At 32.1% G+C, this 12,306-nt stretch overlaps 1 protein-coding gene across 6 annotated transcripts in view; it reads left to right on the top strand.

The window, feature by feature from the left end:
- The window catches only part of LOC137403851 (voltage-gated hydrogen channel 1-like), an 83,398-nt gene extending 71,724 nt beyond the window's left edge, over positions 1 to 11,674 (top strand). For 2 of the 6 annotated variants that reach the window (XM_068089927.1, XM_068089929.1), the window contains exons 7-14: positions 2,052 to 2,184; positions 2,392 to 2,476; positions 3,605 to 3,796; positions 4,614 to 4,631; positions 4,907 to 4,966; positions 6,485 to 6,614; positions 8,328 to 8,459; positions 10,637 to 11,674. In XM_068089927.1, the coding sequence (XP_067946028.1) occupies positions 2,052 to 2,184; positions 2,392 to 2,476; positions 3,605 to 3,796; positions 4,614 to 4,631; positions 4,907 to 4,966; positions 6,485 to 6,614; positions 8,328 to 8,459; positions 10,637 to 11,299 (1,413 nt within the window). In that variant the 3' untranslated portion in view covers positions 11,300 to 11,674. Of the gene's footprint in view, positions 1 to 2,051; positions 2,185 to 2,391; positions 2,477 to 3,604; positions 3,797 to 4,613; positions 4,632 to 4,906; positions 4,967 to 6,484; positions 6,615 to 8,327; positions 8,460 to 8,802; positions 8,832 to 10,636 lie in introns of all 6 variants that reach the window. The other 4 variants (XM_068089933.1, XM_068089930.1, XM_068089931.1 and 1 more) reach the window with 4 other exon arrangements.
- Positions 11,675 to 12,306: the final 632 nt, after the last annotated feature.

Genomic DNA, 12,306 nt, shown 5'->3' with positions numbered 1-12,306 from the left:
TGGGTTAGGTGAAATGTGCAGATCATTTTCCGGATTGATGCCGCTATAATATATATTTATTTATATTATATATATAATTAATAATTATTTATATTATATATATAATATATATTTTGGCCTATAGAATAGATGAAAATTGAGACTCACCTAGGCGAGTTGTTGTGATGACAAATACACTTACTGTACTTACTTAAATATACTTACTGTACTTACTTAAATACACTTACTGTACTTACTTAAATATACTTACTGTACTTACTTAAATATACTTACTGTACTTACTTAAATACACTTACTGTACTCACTTAAATACACTTACTGTACTTACTTAAATATACTTACTGTACTTACTTAAATATACTTACTGTACTTACTTAAATATACTTACTGTACTTACTTAAATACACTTACTGTACTTACTTAAATATACTTACTGTACTTACTTAAATATACTTATTGTACTTACTTAAATATACTTACTGTACTTACTTAAATATACTTACTGTACTTACTTAAATACACTTACTGTACTTACTTAAATACACTTACTGTACTTACTTAAATATACTTACTGTACTTACTTAAATACACTTACTGTACTTACTTAAATATACTTACTGTACTTACTTAAATATACTTATTGTACTTACTTAAATATACTTACTGTACTTACTTAAATATACTTACTGTACTTACTTAAATACACTTACTGTACTTACTTAAATACACTTACTGTACTTACTTAAATATACTTACTGTACTTACTTAAATATACTTACTGTACTTACTTAAATATACTTACTGTACTTACTTAAATACACTTACTGTACTTACTTAAATACACTTACTGTACTTACTTAAATATACTTACTGTACTTACTTAAATATACTTACTGTACTTACTTAAATACACTTACTGTACTTACTTAAATATACTTACTGTACTTACTTAAATATACTTACTGTACTTACTTAAATACACTTACTGTACTTACTTAAATATACTTACTGTACTTACTTAAATATACTTACTGTACTTACTTAAATATACTTACTGTACTTACTTAAATATACTTACTGTACTTACTTAAATATACTTACTGTACTTACTTAAATACACTTACTGTACTTACTTAAATATACTTACTGTACTTACTTAAATATACTTACTGTACTTACTTAAATATACTTACTGTACTTACTTAAATACACTTACTGTACTTACTTAAATACACTTACTGTACTTACTTAAATATACTTACTTCATCTTCACGATCTATTCTTGCACAGCGGCGCTCAACAGCTCGCACTCCTCAGGGGTACAAGCACACCTAATCGGGAAGCCCTCATTGTGGACAATAATCTCTAGATTGGTCTTGTCTAAATGTAATTGGATTTCTCTAAACTAGACAGTCAAAGTTCAACATACAAAGTTAATTCGTTGTGATATTTGCTTTATATGTTGTGTCCAATGTTGAAACGAATATGTTTAAGATAATATATGGTACTTTGTTTAAAACATTCCAGGGTCGAAAGAGCAACAATAAATATTTCAAATAATTACAGATAACATTAAAATTAAAGTTTTATGTAGAAATATGTTAAATACTACATGTAAACTGATAAACTTTGTGTAAAAACTCCGTTATCAGAAAAAAGCTACAATAAAAGTAAGTTTTTATTGGTTTTTCTCTTAAAGACAGATTAACAATGGTTCTCATCAATGCAAATGCTCAGCCGCTTAGTGAGTGATAGAAACATGCAGCCTATTTTATACTTGCATTAAATATAGTTTGAATTAACTTAATTTAGATATATTCTGTATTATTGTTTTACATTTTTTTTAAAATAAACTATCTTTTTAGTTCTACTTACGAACTATAATATTTCAAAAATAATTTTGTTACCCCGTAGGCTATATTGAAAGTTACTTTGTATGTTAAAAGGAATATTTGCTCAGGTTTCACATCAAATGTTCAAATATTTGTAGAGGTGATTGTAAGCCGTGTTTTACCTGCGGTACATCTTTCAAAAAACGCTGCTTATTTTAGGTTATAGACGGGGTCGTCATCATAGTATCATTCTCTCTCGATGTTGCTGTATCTGATCAGAATTTCTCTCATGAAGTCGGAAAAACAGTTTTAGTCGTCCTTCTCATATGGCGAGTTATCAGAATATTGAACGGTAAGTTAAATATTTCAGGACTTATCTTCTTTTGTACTGCTGTGCCAAAATAGAAGATAACTCCTAATAAATTATTTCAAGTTATTATCAAAGTTATTTCTTTGAGGTGACTATCAAACTTTTCAATGAAAGACTTTAGTGCCTTACAATATAGAATAACTAGTTTAATAGTAAAAGTTAACAAATCACTGTGTTTTTTCGTTACAGCGATGGTTCTGACATCAAGGGCAAGGACGATGTTTAGACTGAGAGTTCTCAGAAAGTCTAAAAGACTAGCGGAGGATAAGAATAAGTAAGTTTACAAATAGGACACTCTGATTCATATAGCGATGGCAAGGTATTTTAAAGTCATATGAGTAGTTTGTTATAATTTGCACTTTTAAATCCTTGGATTCAATGAAAATGGCTTATACGCAGTTACACTCTTCCAAAATATAGCTCAGCCACAGTGAAGTATCTTTATGATTTTACTAGCAATAAGTTCTGCGCTGCCTGAATTTTGTTTCATTTTCAATCAGATAGTCAGCAGGTGGTTGTTTAAGAGGCTATTCCTCTGGAAACAGACGAACATTTAAAACCAAAGATTTTTAACAACTTTGTGGAAGGCCCGGAGTATATGCATGCAAGTTTGGATGAAATCAGCAAAAGATTGTGAAAAGGCAAAGTGTTTACGCAGACTAACAGACAGACATAATGACAATGTGAGATTCATTAATATAGATGTTTGCTTTTGCTTTAAAAAAAGCCAGCAGCCTATGTCAATTTTTTAATGAGCACCAAAAATTTTTATTTAATGAAATTAATGACTGTTGTTCATGTATTTCTGGAGAATCATGATTTAATCACAAGTTTAAATATTAATTAAATCGTGATTTTAAATCTAAAATCACGAATTTGAATTAAATTTAAATTTAAATTAAACCTTGGCATGAGGCTAAATTTAAATTTAGATCATGCCAAGACTTAAGTTTAAGATTAAATTTAAATTTTGTCTTAAATATAAATGAGATCACTTATTTAAATTTAACCCAAGCGATTTAAATAAGTGGTCACATATTTTAAATTTTGACCGCTTATTTTGATATGCTTAGTATTAAATATTATATTATGATATTTATAATAACTTATATATATTTATATAATATATATATATTAATAATATATTTTTAATTAATTTAATATTATTGTAATATAATTAATACATAATATATAATTATTTACATATTTTATAAACAAATAATTATTTATTATATAATAAATATAATAATATATTTAATATTAATTATGTCTTTGTTATTATTGCACCGAATATTCACAACCCAAAAAGATTTCGAATCCAAAACGGCTTGCTGTAGTTCTGGAACAATAACTCTGTAACCTGTCGTCAACTTCATCAGCAACCTTTATTCTTATTTTCTAGACAACTATCAGTTGACATCGCTGACTTACAAGCGGAAGTGAAAAGACTACGAGACTTGGCAAAATCTTATGGTGCGGACGAACATGAAATCGTCTCAGCAGAGGTGCTGAGCAAGACAGCCGTATCTACTACCAAAGCAGGCCTCAAGAATATGATGGCACAGTTGCTACAAATAAACACTAAAATTGCTACGTAAGTAAAAAGGATTTTTCCGTGTAGGTGTAATACTGTTGCATACAGTTCATACTAAGTATGTTTACTTTAAAAGATTATAATTAGGGCAATAGTCACTTGAATCTTCCCTATTTAATTTTTTAAACTATATTTTAATTTTAATTTTTAATTTTTTAATTATAAAACCAGATCAGAATGATTTGAAGTTCATGAAAAATAATTAATACTTTGAAAGCTAAATGACTCAGATTTATTTCATGAGATTACACAGCTAGGCATACAATCTCTGCATACACCTGGACCTCATTTAGATAAATACATTGTCAGCTATTTTGACCGGTTGTTATTACTTCAATCCTGAAGTACCTAACTACAGGCTAAAATGTCGTTCAATTATTTTTGAATTTCCTAAAGTTCATAACAAAGAAATGTAACAACTATCAACTAATTGTAAAATCACACAAAATGAAGTAGTTTTTGCCAATCATCAAAAATATATGTTGTGTTTTACATATTAATAGGAACAGTAGCATGCTAAAACATGCTAGTCTGTCTGATTTGCTGACGTTGTGAAGGCTGACAAAGTTCCTTTAACATCGGCATCAATTTCTGATTAGCAGAGATAAAGTGAAACTAATTTTTAGAACAACTAAACATGTCTGTGTTCCAACATGTTTACTAAATAAAACGAAACTAACTTTTAGAACAGGTGTTCCAACATGTTTAGTTTGTATATTTTGTTATGATCAATATAAGTGATCAGCTGCTCTGATCTGGTGGATATATATTTCTATATATATTTTTATTTATATATTTCTTATTTGTTTAATAATAGGAGCAAGTGTGGACAGTGGTAAGGATGTTTTTGAAGTGTTTGGTGGCAGATGAATTTACCTATATATACCGTTATTGGTGGTAGATTGCATAAAAATGTACAAGTATTGTAACTCTATCAGTGTTGGAGACAATATTGTCATTTTATCTGCATAGACATCTACCGCTGCATCTTTGCATCGCTGACCCAAATGGTGACAGGTTTAGTTTTTAAAAGATCTACCCGTGGTAGCTCTGTTGAATATTTTAAAATTAGTCGGTTTTTAGTTGTTCACATTCAACTTGTTTGTTTAGGAGTGTTGAATTTGGAGAGCAAAACGTATTATCTGTGTCTGCTTCCAAAGGCTCTGTTAAGTATGCTCATTATAGTAAGCTACACGTAGAGCTCATTGCCGTATATTGTAGCATAAATCTCAATGCTCTCTTTAGCTATCCCACTGCCTTTCCACCAAAGTAGTCATTGCTGAGGCAAGACTCCGTATCTAATCATTCTATGATTTACTAACCTTTATTTGCTAATTTGAAGTTGCCTTCTTTTTCTATTAAAGCAAAGATAACTCTTCAATATATTTTCTGTACTGACGATCTTTTTTCCTCAAATTTTAAAAGGTGAAGCGCTTTGGCAAAAATATTTTACTGTTTCACTTTTGCTAACATAAACATAGTTTTGCTGATTGATACTTGGCAGCGAAAACATTGTTTGCTGTCATGCTCAGCAGTTTTTCAAACAGATAACATTTTAAAAAATGCAAATCTTTTTTAGTTTTGTGAATAATTTATCCTTTACAGTCTACTTACCACAAATAAACTTTAGAGAAAAAAAGAATTTTCATAGTTGTCTGCTATTATCGAGCTGTACTTAAAATATTTACTGTGTATATTTACTGCCTATAGGAAAAAGAAATGTACACTTCATACCAGTCCAAGTCAATGCTCATGCGTACAAACAGATGTGAGGTAACCATCTGCACTTTAACTGGGTTTTCCAAGTTATGCACTATACTTTTCTCTTAAATATGCATTTGTATTCTAACGCTTTCATTTCAAACAGTATTTAAAACTAAACCTAGCCTACTTTCACAACTTTAGTTGGTTAGCCTTGAATCTGACATATAGGTGCGTCAGTTTCAGCGCTTAAACTTTTCCATAGATTGATGAGCGATTCATTCCATGATTTTGCGAATGATGCTATTGCTATAGGCTTGTAGAACCTCGACTTTCATGCTTATATCAGTATATAGCCAGTTTAGTTCAAATCTTGTGAAATTCTAGCCGAAGCTGATGGATTTCACATGATTTGACTTGATTCCAGCTTCCAGATGCTCCTCACTCTTTTCTGAGAGCTGTAACATAGTCTCTCCTTATTGCTATCTATCCATCATAGTATAAGTTATTTTGTATTGATCTCTGTGTGCATCACACATTTTTACCTCAAATATAAAATAACGACATAGTTCGAAGTCAAGAAAATTGTGCCAACTAGTGAAATAAAGCACCTATCTTAGTCTTCTGCTTGAAAAACTGAATCTGTGGCATTCAAAAAAGAGTTATTGACTACATCGTTTAATTTGCTAGGAGACAAAGTTTTAGTAAAAAGATAATCAATTTTCAAAACAAGAAGTTGTCTTTTCACGATTATTATTGGATTTGCTACGCTATAGCAAGCGTAAGCTGATAAAAATCTGTGAGAAGGTCTTCATTGCATAGTAGATTCTTTTTATCTGATGAAAACAAATTTATGGTTAAAACCAAATAATTTTTTATTGAACTTAAGTTGCCAGAGTTTGTTCCTCTGATCTCTTAGATCCATACCAGTTGATCTTCAGTGATTTGCTATACACAATCTCTAAGTGATGCCTTACTTTGTTGCAGCGTGTCTTGTTCAAGTCTAAACAAGCTACGGGTGGCCAATGGGTACAATAGGAATCGACGTCCTTCCATGATTGGCGATGAAACAATGTGCCATGAAACCAAACATGCGACAGACATCTCTCAATTAACAGTATGTACATCTAGTGTTGGTCACATGATTAGATTGAAAATTTCACTCAAGACGTAAGTACGTTTAACAACAGAAATGCTGTTACGCATTTCTGATGGCACACCAACTTCCCCTTTGCCATCAGCCTCCACCATCACGAGGATACACGCCCACAGCAGATTGCTGTCACCAATCTTACGGCAGTCCGTAATGCCAACCTGTACATAAGCAGAATAAGCAGCCCCGCGGCTGTATGATGGTCGCTTATGCCCAGACCACCACATCCAGATTTTCTGTCAGTAAAACCTCGACAAATCGGTAGTTCAGCTCACTGGCTCTCCTTGCTGAGGATTCTCTCGCCGAGCACTGTATAGGGAGACCAGTTAGATAGTTTCTGGCTTTCCTGTGAAAAGCTAGCTTTTCAAAAGCTATGGCTTTCAATGAAAGCTAGCCCCTGCATTATCAGCAAATCACAGGAAAGCCTCAAATATTCACACGATATCCCACAACGTGTTTTATTATTACTAGTAACCTGGCAGTCTAGTGCCATGAGAGATTGTCAGGTGTGGAATAAAATATAGAAAATAGTTATCTCCCCAATTACTTTGAATAAATGAAAGGAAGCAGGTTGGTGCAGGTAGAGGAGTGTCAATCTGACAAGGTCTGTCAAAACTCATGACATCTCCGATTGGCATGAGTTTGAGTCTCGTGCAAAGCAATCTTTCATCTTAACGTCTGACCCTGGACACACTCACACCACTCCCTTCATAGCAAAGATTTGTAATGCCTTGCTCGGCTTATAAAAATACAATAAACTAGACTTAAGCTCACCTTCACATACAAATTCTTTTTACACATGACATAAAAAAATCTGCAAACATTTTTTATGTAACGCAAGTGATTTTCGAAAAATTTTCAAATGTTACAGTTTTTAAGCAAAGGTAGAAAAGGTTGTAGATATTAAATTTACCGAGTAAAAATAATATATTATATAAAATAAGTCCATTGAAATTTTACTTAGTGTTCGTTATAAAATACAGATAGGTCTAAGCTACTATCACGCATGTCATCACGTGACTTACTCATTGCCGAGCCAAAACTTTTGTTTATTTATATATAAAAATCTCAGTGTTTGTCTTTTTGTTTTTGCTTAAAGCACTTGCCTCGGGTTAATAACTGACACTTTTGACCATTAAGCTGGCCCAAAACGCGGGTATTATTTTAGTAAAGATATTAGTCAAGGTCTAGCTTTCTAAGTAAGTTACACAAATTCATTAGGTAATTATTCTATTACTTGTTCAACGCTGGGCATTTTGTTACTCTGTCTTTAAAGTAGAGAAAAAATAAAAAACTATTCATTATTTGTTAGCATTATATTGTTTTGGTTCCTTTTAATAAGTTTTATTTAATGTATTTGTTTTAATGCTATATGTAATTACTTCAAGTATTTACCATTGTTTGTTCAGCAATGGAACTAATTAAATACAATGAATTTTTTTATACGATTATTTGCTCCAACATACGGTAGCTTCAATATATGATGAAATAATAGAACCAATAGTTAAATGAAGGAATAATCTTAAACTAGGCGTTATTCTCTTGATGTAGAGAGAACAACTTCATAACACGTTTTAATAGGTAGTGTTTATTTTAAAAAATAAAATCATCTGTTATGCATAGGCGAAATTTAAATCTTGTTTTCATTGCTCTCATACTGTCTTGTTGTATTTATAGCCTGAGGTTCAAGGCCCTATGAGGCCTCGAGCAGCGAGTGATGCAGGGGGCATCACCGGGTATAGCAGAAAACTTAGAGACAATATAACAGAACTGAAGAAAAAAGGAATGGGATCTGGAGGAATCACTCAGGTAATTCAGTGCTGACTTCCATGAGAGTGCTTTTAAAATTTCTTGACATTAGTTATATATGTCTTTGGGTAGTGTTGCATTAAGTTGTTTGCAGAAAAACTTTTCAATTGAACCAAAAAAAAACAAAGTAACCTACCTACTCATTATTTTTAGTTTTTTGTTGTTTTATTGACTATTTATCTAGTTAAAAACTTCATAACACTTGTAGCCTGTTTAAGCTGTCCTGGTTCGATGTCTATTTCAAATAAAACAGGAGGTTTTGCACAAAGCGGGTAGCTAATACAAAATAATATAAAAAGAATTGGATTGATTATTGTTTATTTTTTAAATACGTACTTTGAAGGTGGATGAAGACATAAACGAATAAATAAGGTACTAGCATTGTTTGGTCCCGTAATGCATGCCACTTGACATAGGAAACTTGTTAGATTACTTTGGTTGTGTTTTCTTATTAGTGTTAGTTGGCTGCATGAAGGTTTTGTTTGCTGTGAAGGTTTGTTATAGAACTGTGACTGATCGCTCTATGAACACCAGCAATCTGAGATTAAAAATTACAATATAAACATGATCTACTCAACCTAAAGATTACTAGCCTTAGAATATTTAGTTATAAAGATCAACTTACAAACAATTTTAGTAGATTTGATCAGAAAATATCAGTATTTTTCTATCATTTGAGATTGTTTTTTATGTTTACAGTGATCTAACGGCAAGGATGTTTCACGATTAAAATCTACAAAACGTAATTGCGGTTGACACGCTCCGAAGAAAAACACGTGCGAAATGGCGTCATCCAAAAGCTAATGTTGCTATAGTTGATATCGACTATTGTGTTCAAGTTGCAGAGTTACCCATCTCTATTCTGTCGATCTCTTTGCAATTATAGACATCTTAATCGCACTTTTGCTTGATCTGAGTGTTTTAACCACAACTAAGTTTTGTTGATTTAAATCTTGAAACATCCTCACAGTCAGATCATCTCAAACATCAAAAACAATCACAAATGATAGAAAAATACCGATACTTTCTGGTAAAATCAACTAAAATTATGTGTAAGTTCATTTTTGAGAGAGCAAGTTTTTACTTACAATGAAGTTTCTCTCTGGTTAATTTAATAAACTTGTGGTTCTCAGTGAGAACATCTGCCCCAATGAATTTTCTTCTTTCCTCTCTCGAAACAATAAATAAATGTTACTTCGCGAAGTATAAACTCCTTTTGGTTAATGATTTAGAGTAAAAAAGAATTGATTTAAAAATGTTAAAAATTGATCTGTGTAGTATCGCCCTTTAAACCATAACTGTCACGAACAACTTTTATCGTATTTTATAGGTAAATCAGAAACGCTGATTCCGATATTGTACTCAAAATAAAGATTGGTCCACTAACTTTCAGAGTATTGAATTCCTTTTTACAGCGTTAAATATCGGTCTCGAAAACAACACAATCGGCATAACAAGCTCCACCCATAAATATGTGACGAAACCTAGCTTTTTCAGGAACGGAAGTTAGTGATGTTTAGTCCGATTTAGAATAATAGAGATGGGTGTCTTAAAACCCATTATTAACTAAATCCAGCCTGTAAAATAATCTCAGTCTTGTATGAAAGGTATATATACTATTTAAAATTGCTCGTAGCTTGTTACATGATGTTCAAATGAGCTGAGCGCCGAGAAAAATGAGCTTAAAAAAGCGCGATTTTATCACGAGCTAGCGTTGTTAACGCACTTTTTTGAGCTCATTTTTAAATATGCAATTTTAAATAGCTTATTTACCTTTCAGAAAAGACTGGGATTATTTTTAAGACTAAATTTAGATAAAAATGAATTGTAAAACACCCATCTCTATTATTCTAGATCGGTCTAAACATTCCTAAATTCCGTTCCTAAAAAGCTAGGTTACGTCACGTATTTATGGGCGGGGCTTGTTGTGCCGATCGTGTTGTTTTCAAGACCGATATTAAAAGGCTTTAAAAAAGCCTTCAATACTCTGAAAGTTAGTGGACCAATTTTTATTTTGAGTAAAAAATCGGAATCAGCATGTCTGATTTACCTAAAACAAACGATAAAAGTTGTACGTGACAATTATGGTTTGAAATTGATGAAATGTAGTTTTGAATTTTTAAAAATGTCACTGAAGTAAATTCCATTTTAATGTGAATTGTTAAAACATTTTTCAGGATGAAATCGGCAGCAATCAGAGTATGGCCTTTGACGTGTTTGATGGCAGCAGCAACGACAGCGAAAGCAATTCTCTGGTAGAACAGTCATATGAAGTTGTAGATGAATTCAGTGAACAGAAAGGAGCAAAGCGTTCTACTACTTCTACTACTACCATCGATGAAGACTCAGAAACAGAAACAGCCGACAAATCAGTTGATGAATCTATGGTTTGCTCGGCAAGTACAAGTGCCAAAGGCCATACTAACCCTGCTTTTACTGCTGATGAAATGAGTGATGACAGCGGAGGAAGTGAAGGAACCCGTGAAAGTCATTCAAGTGAGGATAGCGGTTACTCACCCAGCCTTGATACAAAGGCTAACATGTTGCCTTCAAACAACCTTGAAGAAGCCAATATAAACTCATCAGACAAAAGTCCACTTTCTTCCACACAAGAGAACAATTCATCTGACAGCTCAACAGCCCCGCAATCTTCAGAAACAACTGAAGCTGCGAAGGAGCCGGAAAAACCTTCTAATACCGAACGCGTGCTGGAAGAGTTATATAAGGAACCAGAAGAGGACTGTGACGTACCTCTACCACAATCTAACCGCCCAGTGCTAACCCTTCCACAAATAAGCATTACTTGTGCGGACAATCTTACTACTCAAACCGTGCTATGAATATACTCTGCCTTTTTTAAGACAAATACTCACAGACTTCGAACTCTACCTAACTGCATGTATAATCGGTTATTCATAAGTCAATGATACAAGTATTTGATCCCTATTGTAACACTTTTTGATACACGGTATCATATGTGGAAATGCTTGAACGCATTAAAAGGTTTTATATTTTTCTATGTCTTCGGATACTCTTGCTGGTTTCACAGATTTTACTGTAATTTTTTAATGCAGTGTACAGATATATTATGGTGGGTGGTGCATGCTTCATTTTTATATATAGACAATTGTATGAGTTTATATCATGTCATCCAACTTTGCTAAAAATATTACTCATCATGCTTATGAACAAATACATCATTCTATCATCTTTGATTAGATTTATGATAATTATTGTAAACTACAAACAGAAAATTTGGAGTTGTCAGTTTTTGATACTGAAGGGTAAGTTTGGAATGCGAAGGTTCAAAATGGCTGTATAATAAATGGTAGCAAAAGATAGCTTCGGCCGTTCTGAGTTTCAGAAAATCTGTGACAATTTGTCACACAGTAAAACTTTTTAGCACCTCACTTTTGGTAATCTTTTTTAATTATGATGTCTAAAATAATACATTGCTGAGTAAGACATTGAGTATTAGATCGTATTTTCATGGTTTTGATAACAATCCAGCACTTGATTTAATTACCTGTTGAATTATTTCTTTAACTGGTCAATACGCAATAATTTCATTTACCTTTTAAAGTTTTTGATCATATTATTAGCAGCATCAGATGCAAATTGTAAAAGTGTATCGCAATGATTACAAGATTTTTACAAAATTGTCATCGTAAGTTAAGGCGCCAGAAACAACTGAAAACATTTATACATGACCAGTTTTTCATCTGGCAGAGATATCTTACGAGAACAGCAGAAGTAGCTCTTGTACAATTGTTTTTCTCAGTCTACTGAAATTGTATATTTTGTTTATAATATTTTATAGTTCGACTAACTATAAAACTATATAGCC

Source organism: Watersipora subatra, chromosome 9, assembly GCF_963576615.1.
Source record: "Watersipora subatra chromosome 9, tzWatSuba1.1, whole genome shotgun sequence".
Lineage (NCBI taxonomy): Eukaryota > Metazoa > Bryozoa > Gymnolaemata > Cheilostomatida > Watersiporidae > Watersipora > Watersipora subatra.
This window is presented reverse-complemented; position numbering and strand designations above follow the sequence as displayed.